This window comes from Durio zibethinus, chromosome 2 (assembly GCF_047325235.1).
Source record: "Durio zibethinus cultivar Kanyao isolate XHJ-2024 chromosome 2, ASM4732523v1, whole genome shotgun sequence".
Taxonomy (NCBI): Eukaryota; Viridiplantae; Streptophyta; class Magnoliopsida; order Malvales; family Malvaceae; genus Durio; species Durio zibethinus.
This window is the reverse complement of record NC_143163.1, coordinates 38,584,626-38,602,781: the sequence shown is the minus strand read 5'-3', so window position 1 is coordinate 38,602,781 and position 18,156 is coordinate 38,584,626. Positions and strand designations below refer to the sequence as shown.

At 35.6% G+C, this 18,156-nt stretch overlaps 4 protein-coding genes and 1 pseudogene across 8 annotated transcripts; all 5 read right to left on the bottom strand.

Moving 5' to 3' along the window:
- Positions 1 to 74: 74 nt before the first annotated feature.
- On the bottom strand, positions 75 to 6,434 carry LOC111318308 (serine/threonine-protein kinase VIK-like). Of its 4 annotated transcripts, none has more exons than XM_022921081.2 (12): positions 6,297 to 6,434; positions 4,649 to 5,088; positions 4,449 to 4,523; positions 3,627 to 3,743; positions 2,634 to 2,728; positions 2,182 to 2,302; positions 1,962 to 2,041; positions 1,611 to 1,670; positions 1,249 to 1,370; positions 1,080 to 1,165; positions 880 to 995; positions 75 to 546 (listed from the first exon to the last, which is right to left on the bottom strand). In XM_022921081.2, the coding sequence occupies exons 2-12, from the start codon at positions 4,961 to 4,963 to the stop codon at positions 420 to 422; spliced, it is 1,314 nt and encodes a 437-aa protein (XP_022776816.2). In that variant the 5' UTR covers positions 4,964 to 5,088; positions 6,297 to 6,434; the 3' UTR covers positions 75 to 419. The 4 variants fall into 4 exon arrangements, with proteins under 4 accessions (XP_022776816.2, XP_089612323.1, XP_089612318.1 ...); XM_089756197.1 differs by having other exon boundaries at positions 943 to 995; XM_089756192.1 differs by having other exon boundaries at positions 4,649 to 5,049; positions 6,297 to 6,430.
- On the bottom strand, positions 6,106 to 8,808 carry LOC111318312 (uncharacterized; annotated as a pseudogene). Its single transcript, XR_016334595.1, has 4 exons — positions 8,199 to 8,808; positions 7,247 to 7,346; positions 7,028 to 7,163; positions 6,106 to 6,632 (listed from the first exon to the last, which is right to left on the bottom strand). The product of XR_016334595.1 is annotated as an uncharacterized LOC111318312 (transcript).
- A 148-nt stretch (positions 8,809 to 8,956) lies between these two features.
- Positions 8,957 to 11,068, bottom strand: LOC111318313 (vesicle transport v-SNARE 12-like). The gene is made up of 5 exons (XM_022921084.2): positions 10,748 to 11,068; positions 10,604 to 10,662; positions 10,302 to 10,490; positions 9,445 to 9,615; positions 8,957 to 9,298 (listed from the first exon to the last, which is right to left on the bottom strand). Exons 1-5 carry the CDS (start codon positions 10,842 to 10,844, stop codon positions 9,143 to 9,145), a joined length of 672 nt encoding a protein of 223 aa, XP_022776819.1. The 5' UTR covers positions 10,845 to 11,068; the 3' UTR covers positions 8,957 to 9,142.
- A 1,298-nt stretch (positions 11,069 to 12,366) lies between these two features.
- LOC111318310 (26S proteasome non-ATPase regulatory subunit 11 homolog) lies at positions 12,367 to 15,697 on the bottom strand. The gene is made up of 2 exons (XM_089756205.1): positions 15,650 to 15,697; positions 12,367 to 13,866 (listed from the first exon to the last, which is right to left on the bottom strand). Exon 2 carries the CDS (start codon positions 13,844 to 13,846, stop codon positions 12,578 to 12,580), a length of 1,269 nt encoding a protein of 422 aa, XP_089612331.1. The 5' UTR covers positions 13,847 to 13,866; positions 15,650 to 15,697; the 3' UTR covers positions 12,367 to 12,577.
- A 1,312-nt stretch (positions 15,698 to 17,009) lies between these two features.
- LOC111317602 (uncharacterized) lies at positions 17,010 to 18,073 on the bottom strand. Its single transcript, XM_022920039.2, has 2 exons — positions 17,417 to 18,073; positions 17,010 to 17,264 (listed from the first exon to the last, which is right to left on the bottom strand). The coding sequence occupies exons 1-2, from the start codon at positions 17,939 to 17,941 to the stop codon at positions 17,178 to 17,180; spliced, it is 612 nt and encodes a 203-aa protein (XP_022775774.2). The 5' UTR covers positions 17,942 to 18,073; the 3' UTR covers positions 17,010 to 17,177.
- Positions 18,074 to 18,156: the final 83 nt, after the last annotated feature.

Sequence of the window (18,156 nt, the reverse complement as noted above, 5' to 3'; positions counted from 1 at the left end):
AAGCTTCATTGTTTACAAGAAATTCAGCCTAAAGACTTCACAACTTTGTCCAACCATTTCCAAACAGACACTAATAGAACACAAAAATTTGCTTTGCCTGTTATTGCTCTTCATAATCAATAGTGACTACAAGGGATTACAATTGAAGGATGAAAAATAAAACTCTGTAAGATGAGGAAACATTTTATATATGTCAATCTGCGTGGCCTAGATTTACTTGTATTAAAAAATAATAACAGTTGAAAAGCAGACATCTGATTTCAAGATTGAATTTGGCAAGAATAGAGGAAATCCTGTCATGGCAGCATCTATCACGAGGTGATTAGTGAGTCTATTCGAAATACCGTTGTCACAAATGGGCGGGCCGGAGACGACGGGAGGGAAACAGGATTTATATCATCTACATAAAATCTTGAATATCACGCATTGAATATATTCCAATGGTGATCTGTAGGTACATTTTCCTTGATCTTTTCAAGCCTCTTGAGAATATCCAAGAAAGAAGGTCTTTGGTTGGCGTCAGCAGCCCAACACTTGTCTGTTAAGCTAAGAAAGATTCAAGAAGAAAACAATCAGCAATTCCACTTTTCCAAGTCCAGCACTCCAATTTTTTGTTTTAATATAAGATAAATTCAGTTAAGAAACTTTATTGCATTAAGGCGTGGTATGTTTATACAAGGCAGCATTAAGCCGTGATATGTGTCAAGATGCTAATTAGTTATAAATAATTACTAAAAATATGCAAATCTTCATGCAGACATGATAGTTTACCTAACCAACTTATCATTTTAAAAGTATGAAGTTATGGTTGGACACTGTACATGGTGTGGCACAAACCACGAAACTTTCTAGTAAAGTAGAAATTTATTGATGAATTACTCTCTCAGTTCGGGGAGGTATAATTTTGAACGAAAAAAAGGCCGGTGTTCTTCTGCAACATACTTAGCTGCTTCATAAGGCTCATAATTTGAGAATGGTGGTTCTCCTTCAAGCATCTGCTCCAAGTAAGAATAAAAAGCATTAGAACTAGTCTCAAATACTTCATGATCAATATCATTTTGAGAGAGGACGAAGATTACCTCATAAAGTATCATAGCGAAGGAGAAAACATCAACCTTTTTATCATATTTCCGGTGCTTGAAAACTTCAGGAGCCATATAACGATCTATTCCAATTCCAAATAATGTAAAGAAAGTAAGTAACTGAGGATCATATTTTATCCAAAGGAAATCTACAAGAAACACTCACAACTCCCTGTCTCGCCAGTCATTTTGTAGATGTCATGAGAATTTTGAACCTTGATGAGCTTGCTCAGTCCAAAGTCTCCAACTTTCAAATGGTCTGCACTGGAGTTGACCAAAAGCACATTCCTGATAAAATAAACAAATTTTAACATGAAAAAGTCAATGCAATTCAAAGTTTGCAATCATGGGAGCAAAAAGAAAAGAAATCAACTAGAGAAATGGGGAAAATATTTTGTGCTTTCAGAAAAAAGCCAAAGTTAATTAAGCATTCAAAATTCAAAAACTCATTTCCGCTACATAAGCGCACGGTCAATGAATAATGACAGGATTGTTTGCACAGCAAAACTGAAATAGCAACGGACTTACCTGGGTTTTAGGTCTCGATGAATAATGACATTTGGCTCATTGTGAAGATAAGCCATACCCCTGGCCACAAAATTTATAAAATCTAGTTTAGCAAAATAGCATATACAAGAGAATTTTAAATGCAGTCACATAGCCAAACATATTCTGTAGAGTAGCTCCCTGTCAAAAGGGAGAGAAGTTGTTAAAAACCAAAGAAAAGTAATGATTTTATCCTAGTTAAGAAATGCAACATGATTTATGGTATGCTTCTACATTTTTCACTCTTTTTCTCTAAGTTCTACTTAGATGCCAAAAGCATGGCACATGGAGCTGCACTGACTATAAACTTAAAATAGAAGCTTTCTTATATACCTAGCAATGTCCAATGCAAAGTTGATGGCTGTGGATGGATGAAGTGCGCCCTTTTCCTTGAGATACTGGTGAAGATCACCCTTTAATAGCATATAATGATAAGATTAAGAAAGGGTAATTAAAGAAAATTTAAGATTTCTTATAGAATATTCTACAGAGAAGTAAACATTTATGCATTCTCTCATCTAATAGAATGAGAAACATATATCCATTCACATACCCCTCTTAAATACTCAGTAATTAACATAAGAGGCTTTCTCTCAGTGACAGCTCCAAGGAATTGAACTATATTAGGATGGCGGAGCTTTACAAGCAAATTCACTTCATGCCGGAAATCCTGACTGAGCCAGCACAGCAGAACACACGCAAAGAATTGCATTTGTAATACAATAACAAACTGGATTGACAGGAAATTTATCATATCTAAAACCAGCAAAGATTGACCCTGTAAAATGTATAAGTGGCTTTCAAAATTTGAAGCTAATTACACCAAGGAGAGGTATGAGTCATTAAAGGAAAATTTTCATGCCTTGGATGAATTCATGTGAGTTTTATCTTTTCCTTTGGTCACTATTCATTGTCAATGAGAATATACATTAAAGAAAGTAAACATTCATGGGAAAGGGCTTTGGAAGCAAACTATAGAGATATATTCAAAACATAGTGGCTTACATCACCAATCTGTCATCTGAAAGTGATGGAAGAATCCGTTTGACAGCTACAGGCGTTCCTCGCCAACTGGCCTTTAAAATCTCACCAAATGACCCCTGTCAGTATAGGATATAATCAGTGAAAGCATATATTCCAGATAGTATAAGGAAAATGGACCAGGTACTTGCATGCTGAATTGTTGACTACCAGAATTTAAGTAGCTTATATATGAATTCAAGTTCCAAACTGACAGATGGAACTTACACATCAAAGGGACACACCAACAATCTAAAACCACTTATAGAGGTTTGACAGCTAATTCAAACTTACATTAGCCCAAAGAAACATATCCTGAAATATCAACTTAATAATAATCAATCTTTCTAATAAGCAGAAAGGGTAATGTATACATTCAGCCATCTCCAAGTGCAGAGAGATTGGATCATACTACTAAAGACCATGTTCTGATTACGGCCAGTGCTGATGTAATTGTCCTGATAATTGTCAAATTCATACAGATTAAATCTCCATTTCATCAAATGTTTACCATCTTGCCAAAGAGGTGATTACCATTATGTTAGTCATAAGAGAATCTTTATTATATTCTTTCTTGGCAAACACCACACATCTACATCCATAATAAGCATTCTATGGTTTGACTAACAATCACATGCACTTATGGCAAAACGACAGAAGACATAACACCTAGTTTGATAAGTGAATTAAGGCTTTGCTTGGTTCGGAGGATCAAAAGGAGGAAGGAAAATTTTTAATTCAATGGTTAAGGTACAAAGTTGGAAGGTGGTTATGAAACCTAACCATTGGATAAAAAATTTTCTAGGCCTCTCCTTTTCATCCTTCTTACCAAGCAAAGCCTAAAATCAAGACAGATACATCATCTAAAAATTGAAACAAGAAATTTTCCCAGTATAGTTTTGCACTTAAAACAGTTTGCATGCATGGGAAACAAGCTCTGCCCTGCATGTTAGCAATATTAAGAAATTGATATCACACCTTCCCTATGATATTTGAATTTGAGAAGTCCAGCTCAGAAGGGTCAATTTCCCAGTCACACTTGTTTGGTAGAGGGGGTGGAACTGGCTTTGGTTCGAAATGGCTTCCATTTTGGCCCTGCAAAAATAAAAACTTTTAGCCCATAAAAGCAGCTAAAATGCAAAACTCACAAGGTCTAAAAGGGTTTCCATCAGTTAAACTTGTTTAACTAGCTCCAGTAGCAACCAGATCAGAAGATATAATGAACAAGCATTAAAAGCCATAATCAGAGTGCATTTCACTGTTAAGGAAATTGTTCATGAATCACTGTAAACAAAATAAACATTGTCACATCAATATGGATAGGGAAACACACATGCAACATTCTGAACAAGCAGCCCTCTCTAATAGGATCTACTTTAGACAATATTAGCAAATTTCAAACGAATGATACCAATGATGTCCTTCTAGGATTCAAACAAAATAATTCTTAAAGAAGGATTGAAAAACAGACGAACGCTGAATGGAAAGTTAAAGGCCATCCACAATTTCGAGTCAGCCCCAATATCTAAGTCCTTGGTCTGACAAACAACCAAGTATGAAATGTACAAAATGATGACTAAAACGAAACAGATACTTGATCCATAATTAATCAAAGTGCCATTTCCTGCCATTAATCATCCGTCATAATGTTAAAGTTGGCTATTAAAGTTCATTACAATGAAGAAATGCAATTAAAAAAAAGACATTTTAAGAACTCTAATTTTAGACTAAATATTGAAAGAAAATAGTTATCAAAATACTCAATAATTAAAAATTGCAAAGCAAAAAAGCTGAACTTACGTAAGATAATCCACCATATGATTTTAATAGCTCGATCATATTATGTTTCTTAGATCCTTCTGCATCAGCTAAAGGCTGCAATCACCAAACAAAATAAAAAAAGAACTTTATGTTAAATGCAAGAAAAGAAAAGACAGTGGAAACAGTGAAAGCCTGAAAATTAGAGAAATGAAGAGAAAAAGGAAAGGCTGAAGTGGCACCGTATTCTTCCAGCGATCTTGGGCGTTGACATCGGCGCCACAATCAAGGAGGCACTTGGTAACGTCAATCCAGCCGTGAAGTGAAGCAACGTGGAGAGGCGTACGGTTGTCGTAGTCCCTAGCGTGGACCAAAGACCGATCTTCCTCAAGAAGCTTGCGTACAGCGCCGGCGTCGTTCTGATGAGCATGCCACAAGATCAACGAAGTCCTGCTCACTCTCGCCTTCTCCTTTTGCTTCTCCGCCGATGATGTCGAACTCGCCTTCCCGCTCGATCCCTGCGCTGGCAATTCTCCACCGTATCTGTCTGAGCTCATGGTCAAAGATCTGTTTTCTTTTTTCGGGTCCAATCGAATAGATCGCAATTTTTCTTTTTCCTTCTGTTATTATTTATTATATTCTCCTGTTTGATATGGCGCCGTGGAGGAGCGTTGGTTGGAATCTAAATTGGAAAAAATGAAATGCATTTGGAAAAAATAAATAACTTTTTTATTTTGTATATAATTTTGTATCCGTCACCATGTTTTACCTTTTCAACAGAATAACATTCTTTCTCTCTCTCTCTCTGTAATTCTTTCTTTGTTACGTAGAAATTGTATTTTCTTTTCCCTCCTTTCTTTTCTAGAAAAACAATATGTTTTCCTACATTTTCACAGGTCGTTTTATCTATAATACTAAGTATCACTATACATATTAAATCTATTCCTTTAAAGGATAGGACAGTGACATATGATAAGACATGTGAATAACCGTTTACTTGTATTTTTTCTAAAATAATATTTTTTTATTTGTTTAATTCTAATTATAATATAATAAAAATATATAAATAATAAATAAATAATAAAAGGTGAGTAAAAATAGGAGGAAATGTTGTTAACAATTACAAAATTCTCAAAATTTTTTTAAAAAAATCAAACTAAACATTTAGATAATAAAAAAAACTCTCTAAATATCAATAAAAAAATCAACCTAAAAAATCATAAGACTAACATATTACGATATAAAAAATAACTAAAGCAATAATAACCTACACAAAAATCAATAAAAAATACACAAAAAATTATTTAAAAATTAATCAAATCTAGAATTTTTTTTTTTCATAAAACATCACCTATAAACAAAGACAATAAAATTAAAAAACTAAAAAACATTAGAGTTAAGATTTTTTTAATAAATTTCAAAAGAAAAATTAACAACAATCAATCAATACAAACATACCTATAAAAACTCAGAGATGTAAGATTTTTAAACTTTTTTCAATTCAAAAAATCCAAAAATTTAAAAATTATTTTTTATAAAATTAAAAATATCCCCGTGGCATGGTAGCATTCTGGTGATATATAAGTGGAAAGTCAAAAGTACGGGGAATGTCACTTTATCTATAGCCGTGGTTACAGATTAATTCTCCACATTTATACTTATATATTGATTATAGATATAAATTAAATTGGACCGACCATTTCATGCTTGGCAATACTTTATAGAAGCTATATTCTAAGATTGGGAATCATAATCTGCAGTGACATATTGTCATACAAAAATTTGTATTTGAATAAAATGCTGACAACTTCTAAATGCAGAACCACAAATTAAGATTTTGTTCTGTATTTAAATGAATTTTACATTACAGCATAGGCCTACAGGATTTACCCTGACTCGCTTCATATCAAGTCCTCATCGGTCTTCAAGGGATCGCTTGCAGGCTCTCAGGTTGAGCTCCAGACTTTGGGGTAGAGGAGGTGTTCTTCCCTTACGGAACATAACAGCAAGAGCCCTAATCTTACGACAAAGATCAAATACCTGCAGAAAACAGTAAGTAGATTATTATTATTATCATAAACAACTATTTAATTGTAGGGTTAGAAAGACAGTAAAGTTTTTGGTAGCTATCGATGAGGCTTCCATCTCTGCAACACCTTCACATCCTTGGCCACCTCCCTGCATTAGGTCACAATATTTTGCAGCTTCATTCTCATCTTCAAATACCTATGTCACAAGAGTTGGAGTTGTTCAACTTGACAACCAGAGCGGCAGACCAACCGAGAGAAAGCAAATATTGTAAGATTAAAACACCAACTTCAACTATTTTCATTCGGAAAACTGCATGCACCATGACCATCAGCGCATTAGTAGCAGGGGAAATGAAGGCATACCATATGGCATACAGCAACAATACTAATTTTAACCATGGAGATGCTAGAGGAAGGGATTAGAAAAGACATGTTAAGCATGAGAATAAATGCTTGATTAATTGAGACCAGAATTTGATTCATGTTTCCAGTCCCCTAATTTCCTTCGACAATTGACACTACACAGCTAAAACATCCAAACTAACTTTAGGAAAGATACAAATAAAAAAGACTAAATCATTAACCACTTACAAGCACTCCTTCCCTATCATCCTCCACCTGCATCTGAAACTTGGAACCAGCTCTAGGCTGTTTAGTTTTGTTTCCAATTCCAGAACTCCATTTTGCTCCTTTAGAAAACAATAATCCAAGTTCCCTTTCAACTTCACTGTTAGAAGAAAAGTATGTGAGGCAGGGCAATCATAATAATAATTCAAGAAAAGATACATAGGTTTCCAAGCTAAATTAGACCTGCGATTTCTTTGAGTTCTCATTGTGCACAACTAGTTTTCCTTGTGAGTTAGTAAATATAAAGGTTTCACAGGATCTCTCCATGGATTTGCCTCCAATACTGAACAAGATTAAGTGCGGGAAAAGTAGTGAAGCTTTGTGAAAAAAAGAAACAAAACAAAAGATATGGTACCATATTGTCGACAAAGCATCAAGCCTTGAAGAAATAATACAGGTTGCCAAATAATTTCCGACTATTACCCACGCTAAAAATATGCATCCATAAATTCCACTATTGCAGACCAAGTAGATATAGCAACTCATACTTTGTATATGTCAGATAAAGGGTCAATATTATGCAGCTAGCATGACTGTTAATTCTATGGAAGAAGTATGAAGTGGCAGCATAACAACTACGTGAATTATTATCTAGTAAAGAAAAAATATAAGCTCATGTTGTAGCTGGGTACAAGTTCCACAAATTTCTAATTATTTTGAAGGAAAACAACAAGACATGGATCTTTCACATTTGCTAAAGAAATGTAGTTGCCAACAAGTTGAATTCACAATAAGCCACCAGACAAAAATCCTGGAAATTAGAAAGAAAGAAGAATGGTAGGTGCCCCAACTTTGAGGTTTCAGTTCCAACGAAAACTAAAAAAAGTATGGAGAATAGAAAAGGATCAGTTCAGAGACAATTCACTAGAAATCAGAGGATGGAGCCAGGCATACTTCTCATTAATGACCAAACATTCCAGGAATAAACCTGCATTTCAACAGAATAGAAGGCTCTGCCTATAGGCTAAAGTTGCCACTTTTTAACTACTTCAACATAGAATTCGAATAGCAAGCAATTAGGCGAAAGAAACAAGCACAAAATTACAGGAATAAGAAAGCAACAGAAAGTAGAAAAACGCATTAAAACACCCAAAATATGCAGCATAGATAGAAATTAGCAAAGAACAGTTTTTACCATCATAGCTGCTACTATCAAAAGTCTGCTGCAAATGCCTCCGCATATCATACGCCCGAGACGAAACCCGTTTCACAAACTCGCTGGAAGTAGTTGGAATCGTACCGTCCAAATGAAGCGCCATTTCAACCTCCTCTTTCTCACCATAAACATCATCACCATCATCATCTTCTTCTTCTCTCTCGTCCCCACCGTTCAATTTGCATTTACAATAAAAAACTCGACTCAGTCTCCCTTTAGAAGAAGGCACGCTAAAGATAGACGAAAAGCGAGGAAATTGGTTATTGGTGGCGAAGGAAAAGACAGCTACTTGAGGAGGACGATGCCGTTGCATGGGCAAAGGGTTGCTCGGAGGAAGAATTATAGATGGCGAGACTGACGACAGGGAATCCATGGTTTTTTCAATTGTGGGTTTCTTCTTAGTGAGCTTTTGAAAGCTTGGGCTTCTGTTTAAGCAGCTTTTCAGGTTAATCAGCTCGTCTAACCCAAGGCGTCAAAGACGGGAATTTCTTTGCCGTGGAGAACTGTGTAGACAGTAAGCTCGGGAGAAAGGAGAAGGGAAGTTGGGTTCCTCAATATCTGACGAATCTGGCAGATTTTTTCTCTTCCGAGGTGGGTCCAGCCCGAGGTGCTAGGAGCTAACCGTGTCTAATCCGAATCAACCCAACCCACCCAATCTGACAGTGCAATGCTTTCACCAAAGGATGGCCCATTCTTGAATACAAGAATATATGTGGCCAAGAGTTTCACTTAATGGATTTACATAAAAGGAAAACCGATACAGATTGTTAAAGTAAATATACATTACATATCAGTTCAACATCACACAATAAGGAAGTATCAAATGGGTGGATGCAGTCATTATATGGCTAAAATGTATACATACAAGTGGCAGAAATAGCAACAAAGAACAACCATAAGTGGCAAAACGGTTCAAAGATTCATTAGCGATGTGAAATCTTGTAATAAAGGATTACGATGATTGCAACGACAAGAGCAACGATTATTGATACGACGATCCATTTGTTCTTGGTAATCCTCCGTGACATGGTGGTTAAAACTTTCTTACTCTTGTCAATGGCATTATCGACCTCATAAAGCTGCAAAAGAACAACAAAGAAAGAAAATCAATAATCAACATCCCATGTACTTCATCATGTGTGTGCATTTAGTCTTTGCTCCCTCCTCAAGAAGTGATATGAAAAAAAATATATGGTATGTATAAGAATTTTGATCAGAATAACACCTTGTCATGGGCATGTAGGAGAGTCTGGCGCTGTTGATGTAAATCTTCAAGGATAGACACACCAAGCTCTTCTGTCTCCAGAATAGTTCTTCTACTCTCCTTAATTCTGTCACTTGACTGATTTAGTCTCTCCACTGACATTGATAATCTTTCTCTTTGCTCAGCCGAAACCTGTTCAATCAGTCACTGCCCAGTTAAGAAATTTTCCAAATAGGTTAACTGCTAAAAATAAGCATTCACATTTCATGCAGAATCATTGGCAAGTCAAACATATTTAGCAGTCATCAAAGGGTGATAATGAAACTTCGACAAACTGAGAAAAGTAGTGTTTGAAACTGATAAAATGAGAAGGTATGAACAATTCTCATAATCCCAAACTATCAACAAATACGTTTATCAAATTCCACCATCCCTAACTAACAAAAACAGCATCCCCAGTGCACGAGGCACACCCATTGCAAGGTTTAGGGAGGTCCAGATATATGCAGTCTTCCCCATGCTTAACAGAGAAGCTGCTTCTGTGAGACAGTGGCTAAACTGTGACCTCAAGATCAATGGAGCAACCTTATGATTGCACCAAGGCTCACCCTCTCTCCCCCAACTACACCAAGACCACAGAATGGCGATGCAGCAGGATTATCAATACAGCAATATTAGCTTCTGAAAACGAATTCCATGCAGCAGCATATAAAACGGTGGACACAAGTTACAGTAGATGCATAGAATTACATTAAGTGATCATTTCTCAAACATCCTAAATTATGTGATCAAATCAAACACAGTTTCCCTGAGAGAAATTGATAAAAGATATAGCACAGGGAAAAAAACGAGACGATGATAAATGATCCAGAAATTACCGAGTGAGCATCAGCCATCCCAGACTCCAACAACTCATCATGAGCAGCCTGATTAGCATTAGGTGAAGAAATTCTCTTGAATTCCCTCTTCAACTTATTCAGATCAGCCTTATATTCCCTTAATTTAGCAAGAAGTGCTGCCTTTACCCCTGGCTGCAAACTCCTTGCCTCCAGGTCCATTTTCCGAATCTACCAACAAAAGCGAAATCCAAATCAAGATCACACAACAATCGAGAAAAAGAAAAAAAAAAAAAAGAAAAAAAGGAAAGAACAAAAACAAACATATCCTTCGAACACAGTACCAGGACATCAGCCTCATCAATCGCAGAATTTATCTCGGAAAACTTCTGCTTCTTCTGTTCTGCAAAGGGTTGTAACACCATAAAGAACTATATTAAAAAATTTCCTTTTTGAGGGGTGGAGGATTGAATGGATTGAGGAAGTACCTGCATCGAGAATAAGAGAAGCAGAATTGCATTTTTGGGACAGATTGGCTGAGAGTTCACAGTACTGTCGTTCATACCCTTCGAACACCTCACTCATCTTCAAAATTTTTCAGACAAGATTAGATCACCCAAAATGAAAAGCCAAAGATTTAGATCCGATTGGAGAAAAATGTTGTAGGTTGTTGGGGATTTAGGTAAGAAAATCTAATTCTTATCCCACTGTTTGCAAAGAGAAGAGGAAAGGAGGAGAATTATTTGACTATTCTTCTTTAAGGAACCGTAAAACTCAGACTGACAGAGATATAGAGATCTTCCCTGGACAGCTAGATTCTCTGTGTGTTTGTTCCTACTTTGTTGGTCGTCTCTTTTGAGCCTAAACGGTGCGTTTTATTATTTTCTTTTTTGTTTCTGAAAAAAATTTATTTTTGACCCATATTTATATTTCCAAAGAAATTTAAAAATTCTTTTTGTGGCATCGGGTGAGATGAATAAACAAACGAAAAAGAACAAAATGTTTATAGGAGTGCCATTTCTAAACAAATATACTAAGAAGGTCAAACGAAGCATGTCTATGGGGAAGGGAGGACGACAGTACCTCAAATGGGAGATTAGTAAAAGTTGAAAAGTGGAACCTTGAACTCTTTTTCTTCCATCGAAGATCGAATTATGAAAAATTCTTCATAATGGGATGATCATCCAGAAAGACTGCTTCAGATGGGAGTTGGTATCCAACCATAACAACCATGTCCTTGTCTTCACCATGGTCACTGTACACATAAAAAGCCACCGGTTGCAGAGCCAAAATTTTATCTATGAACGAGCATTTTCTGGAAAATTCAGTGATGCAGCACAAGTAAAAGTAGCAAGAGAACAAAATGCTTCATTACCATTACAAGTAAAATCTTCTAATTCTATGCTTCTATACATCTATGAGCAAAGGCAATTTATAGGGTTACATCCAGAAGATAGAAGTCGGATTTTTTCCTTCCAGATTTTCCAACTAATCGAATAAATCGGATTAATCCTTCCCTCGGACTGCAAAGATAGGGCAATGTTATTCACATGTAGCCATGTTAGTTCCCACAAGCTATCTCCACCTAGAACACTCCTCTGCACGAGTACTCCCCTTGTCTTCATTACAAGCAAGGTGTTCTTAATTAGCTCAAGCACTAGATCTTGAAGCTTCTCACTTTTCTTACCTCTGATTTTCACCTTCATTTATTTTTACATTCGTCTGAGCACACCAAGCCATAGTTTGCAGAAAGTAGTTAAACGTGCAAGCTTATGGAGTAACTGTAAAAGCACTTTGGATTTTCATTTAAAAAAAAATTAAAAGATTTTCCATAATTAAAATACATTATTACTAATTTACAATGATACAGCAATGAATTTAAAAAATCTAGACAAGTGCCAAATGGGGGTAATATATTATCTTTTCTGTGTCCTCGTTAATCATATGTTAACGATACTTTCAGAAAAAGGAAAACAAACTAGTGATAAAATTTTTTTTGGCCAGATGTGTGATAAAACTTAGGTCAAAGTAAAACCAAATTAAAAAAAGGTGTAAAATTAAAAGATATACTGGCACAAACTCTAGCACATTCACAGAAGGGGCAATCTGGCATAAATTCTAGTAAAATATATGGCAAATTGCAAGATTGTCTGAATCAACTCCACATATTTGAATCAAATGTTCTGCCGCAATACCATTAAAAGCTGAAACACTAAAACTCTTAAATATCTAGCAGCCACTTGTGTCACTGAACACTAATTTGTTTCAGGCTAGAAGTGAGTAGCAAGCTATATATAAGCAATGCTAAATCTCGAACCCTATGCCATTATCTTAGCAGACCTCACATAGAGGCTATCTACAACCTTGCCAATGTTGGAGATTGTTTCCAATGTTGCAGGGTAGATGGCATCAGTCTTGGGATCGTCAAAGATGACGAGACATCCAGCACCCTGATCCAGAGTCCCTGCAAACTTCTTATCCAGAATCATCTGAGAAAGTTTCTTCTCCACATGATCTACAGGCAATTCAATCAGTTCAGCAATATGAGCGATTTCAACCCTTGAGAAAGGCTCAATCAATCTGCAAAGGTTCTGCTCCAATAGGGTGTCGTACAGGGAAGAAAGGTGCCTGTGAACAATAGGATCTTCCTCTAGTTGGGCCCTGAAATCACGAAGAGCAATCTCAAAAAGCTTCAGGGAGCGTTTTGCATGGGCATCAGCAACAGCTTTCATGGCATCAAGTTCAGGCCCCAAATACTGTAGCCCTGCCTTGGATGATATTATACCAGCAACATCATCAGCCTGGCTCACCATTATCTTGCACAACAACATATACTTGAGGCTAAATACCGCACGAGGATCTTCAAGAGCATTGAAAGCTTCAAATGCTTCAAAGAAATAGCTATAAGCAGTTTTGTAATCCTTCTCCTCTGCATGGAGAATTCCACTCTGCAAATCTATAGTACCCTGTTGAGCAGGAGGCACATAAATTGCATTTGCTGCTGTTCTTGCAGCTGTTAGAGATGCCTTGGCTTTAGGCAGGTTTCGAAGAGAGAAATGAAGCTTACTCTCCAACAAATCTATGTCCACAAGAAGCAGCTTGTCATCCAACCTTCTGACCTCCTTGATTAGGCCAGAAAGGAGATTCAGTGCTTCTGAGTACTCCTTGTTCTCCATCAAAAGAGCTGCAAGCTTTGCTTCAACTCGTTGACGTAGGAAGGTTCGCTTCTCAGCACGAGTCCACTGCACCACTTCTTTGCAAAGTGATATCTGGAGATCTGATGTTCCTGGTATTTTAGCTACATCATCAATTATACCACGGACAATTTTAGCAGTTTTTGCCTTTGGAATTAATGCAAAAAAGGGCCTCAATTGGGTCAGAAGGCTTCTGAGCTCCTCTGCTCGGTTCTCCTGTCTAAGAAGATCCGAGAGATTTGTTATGGCCTGCTCTTTAATCCGCAGAGCGTCAGGAGCAGATGAAGGATTTTCTAGTACACGATAGAGGATTGAGATGGCTTCAGATGGTGTGTTGGCTTCTAGGGCCTGAGCAATTGAATCAGTGGTTGCTGGAAGATATGATGAAGACATTGTAAATGCTTAGAAAAAACCTGCAAAATCAACAATTCAATTTGACATAGATGAACTTGCACAAATAATTAAATTCCAGTAGAAAAAGGGCTACAAATGTCAACAGACCCAAGAAGTTTCTAGCTACTTTGACAACATAGATTGCAGCCGTTTTAGTTAGTAAATCTTATATTGAACCAACTCACTGAATACAACAGTCAAAGGGAATTTAATAGCAACTAATTAAATTATTTCATTACTCAAGACAAAGACAAGCATCATCAAACAACTCGCCTTTTTTACAAAGCCAGAACTATTTTTACAAGCCAACTCCAACCTTCACAGGGCATAAAACCTTTCATCAAAAATTTTGAAAACAAGAAGTTTTATTGTTCAGTCCCTTTTGAACATGTTTTACCACAAATCAATGTCTGTTGTCCCATGTGCCATGTCAGAGGTCTAATAGAAACTAGTGTGAAATTAGCAACTCTTTGGACAATAGACACTACGATCTACATATCTGCAACTACAAAGCATGTAACTTTCTATAGATATCAACATATCGCAAAAGGACAAGAATAAAGAGCGCCAGGGTTCTTTTTCCTGATCTCTACTTACCTACTCAAGTTTCACTTCAGTAAGGCTCAAATAAATATGAAATGTCAATGTAGTTTCTCACAGAAGAAACAGCCATGTGAGATTAAAACAAAGTGCTAATAAGCACCCCCAAGTTACAAAGCATGTAACTTGCTATAGGTATCAACATATCTCTCTCAACTCAAAAGAATATAAGAGTAAACGATGAAGGATTCACTTAGCGCTCCCTTTCCACCATTCAAAATTTATTTTTACCAATGATCTTCGATCAGGATATAATAAAGAGAACAGTGCATAAGCTCTCTATTTTACTTTACTCTAATGTGATTTCCATTCCCAAGCAACTCCTTTCCTCTGGTATCATCTAACCTCCTCAATTTGCACCCCTTTACCCCATATCTTTACCTTCAGAATTCCAAACACACTGTCCACAGTGCAATGAAAACCTGACTTATTAGTAGACTTGGCAATTTGTGTATTTGTATCGTATAAAATACTAAAATTCTGTATTTACCATATTTTATACAAAAATTACGTGTCACAATTCGTGACACGAAAACTTAAAATACTTTTTTTTTTGTTTTGTTAAACTCATTTATAGTTATTGTTCAAATTTAAGGTGTGTCCTTGTGTCTTATTTTCATATTGTGCTCGTGTGGCACCATTTTATCGTGTTTTAGATTGTGAGGTTTACTTCATAGCAATAGCCACCATATGATATGTTCCAAAGGACAAATTAACACCCACTAAGAACCTTGGAACTAACCAGCAGAAACCTATGAAGCTGTCGTATTTCTGTCTCGGACATCAACAGACTTCCCATTGACCACGAGGATATAAATCTGACGCACGCACAAAAAATAAAAGAAACAATATTTATTTAATTTATTAGGACACGGATCGACAACCGAAATTGGAACAAAAAAAAGGAATAAAACAGCGCCGATGACAAATCGATGGTGGCGACGGCGGCGATGGGAAAACGGCACCACCTTGACCACAGAGATACGAGTTAACTAGGAGGAACAGCAAAACGTCGAAATCAAACAACAAGAGAACATTTCAAAGAATAATCATAAAAAGAACTAAATCACAAACATAAATTCGGCAGTTAAAGAAAATTAGCACATATATCTTGAATCTGATGGGAATTTAAGGGGAAAAAAGAAACAATCAAAAGTTATCCACGACAAATCAAATCCCTATAGTAAACTGAGTGAATCGTACCTCCCCGAGAGAAGAAAATGGATGAATCGATCTGTTACTGAGTCACACGCTTCCTCTTTAACTCAGATTGCACTCTTTAGGCTGGAAGTAGCTCACCTTTTTCTTTTGGTCCAATCCGAGTTCGTCTCACAGAAACGGTCTATTGAAATTTGCTTTGTAGGATTTTGGGCTTTTAACTGAATTTGGGCTTCAAATAGGATTGCTTACCCTACTTTAAAAAAATGATTTTTCTTTTTTTTAGTGAAAGTTTATTGCGCTTGTATTCTGAAGTAAATAAATTTTCTTTTCAAAGTTCGGATGTAAAATTTAGGAATCTTTTTTATCTGAGATTTTTTAGTGTTCGTTGATCATTTTAAATCTTAACTAATCTAAAATCGAATTGAGTCGAACCTTATAAAAAAGATAAATTTTCATAAATATATTTTTTTTATTTACAAAACTCAAAATTAAAAATTTATTTTAAAAAAATTAAAATCTTACTTAAAAAAAATCGAACTACAAATATTAATATACTTAATATTTGATTTAACGATAAATGCATGTATTTATTTATTATTAAAAATTTAATTTAATTTTTAAAATTAAAAATATAATAATAAAATATACTTTTGAAGAAATATATTTTTGAACCGTAATTTTATAGATTATGATTTTATAAGCAAGAATCGCACTTTTTTCATTGACATTTTTTTTAAAAGGATAAAATTATAACAAAAAGCCTTCAATTTTTAGTGTAAAACATCTTATAATGTATGCAGTTTAATGATTTTTACATTAATAGTGTTGATTCATTGTATCAACAAACATGTTTTATCAATCCATGAAATTTAGATTACGAACTTTGTATGATGTTTCAAAATTGTTGTTTATTTCTATCTTGAAATTTACTTTTCTTAATTTTTTATTTTATTATTGTCATATTTATTTTGCTCTCAAAAGTCACAAAGAAAGATTAAAACCAATTACCATATGTACCAATATTTTAAAATTTGCATTCTATTTGAGTTGATTAGTAATGGAAGTCACATGTTCATTGCAATAGTTGCATTCGGGAATCTTGCAATATCCCCATTAATGTGATTGACTCATGGTTGTTTTTTACCACTACTGTTTTTCCTAGGTATAGCAGAAAGCACACTTTTTTTTTTTTTAATTAAGTTTTGTCTTTTAATTAGATAATATAATTTATATATTCATAATATAAATATTTTATACAAAAATTATATATTTAAATTAATGTCAGAAAAACATAAAATATATATATATTTTTTATTATTTTTATATTATATAAATATATCGTATTTTAAATTATGAACTGATCTAATTATATAATTATGTATTTTACAACATAAAAAGAATATAGTAATACTCATCTATTTGTATAAATATGTAGTATTAGACTGGTATCTGTGTTTCTTTTGCTTATACAAAAGGATATTGTGAAATTCATATAAGCTGACTCAAAATTACAAAGAAATCCTGAATTAAAATGGTTCCATGTTGCTCAATGGGCAGGCCAAATGGTCAGTCAGCTGACTCGAAACACTGGAACCCTGCGTCGTGCTGATAATAGCTCATTTATCTGAGCAATTTGAACCAACAGCTGGTTGATCTTCTGCACCATGAAAATTGAAAATGAAGAATGGGTTATAACATATTTAATTATTCATCAAATGTTGTACTTGGAGCCCAACTCTTATGACTCTGACTAGCAATGGAGAAATCAGGAAAACATTAGAATTTCTGAGTAGGAAGTTGATGCAAAACCTGGTCTTTCTCTTGAATCAAGAATATCAATCGATCCTTCTTATCTTCCTTGATTCTTGCACGCCATTTCCTAACTTTGGCATACATCAATGACAGCAACACAGCTGCTACGGCTCCAGTAACTGCCCCAACTGGCCAAAACCCCCATCCAAAGGCCATATGACATCGAACTCTAGCACCAACTTTCACAATCCAATTAGTCAGGATTTTACCAATCTCGTTTGTTTTCTTCAAAGGCCGTGAATTTGCTTCATCCCCGGTAGACGACCAAGAGCCCACTGATGAATTTACCTCTGATTCATCATGGACATGAACTTCTTCTTCTTCTTCTTCATCATCATCATCATCATCGTCTGATGTTATTCGTAATCCTTCATGGCGGCTTGGAGGGAAGACAGACAAATCATGTTGATGTTGGGGATGGTTGTCATGTTCCCCTGATGTTGTTAAGGGAGGAGTTGAATATGTTGGGGCCTGGATTTGCTCCCAGTCGCTGAAGCCATCTGATGCCTCGGCTTCATCCATGTTTATCTCTCAAGGTTGGTGTCACTGGGTGCTGAAATACCAGGTTCTCTACGTTTATCCACTTAGCCTGTAGCATTCAACTTGGGTAAAAAATCTGCTTCGAGGGCACGAAATATCTCTAGCGGAAGGAGGCTTGAAAATGTAGGAATTGACTGAATTGTTGTTTTTCATGTCCAGTCCACTTCAATCAGTGAACGACGGAGCTTCGTTTTGGG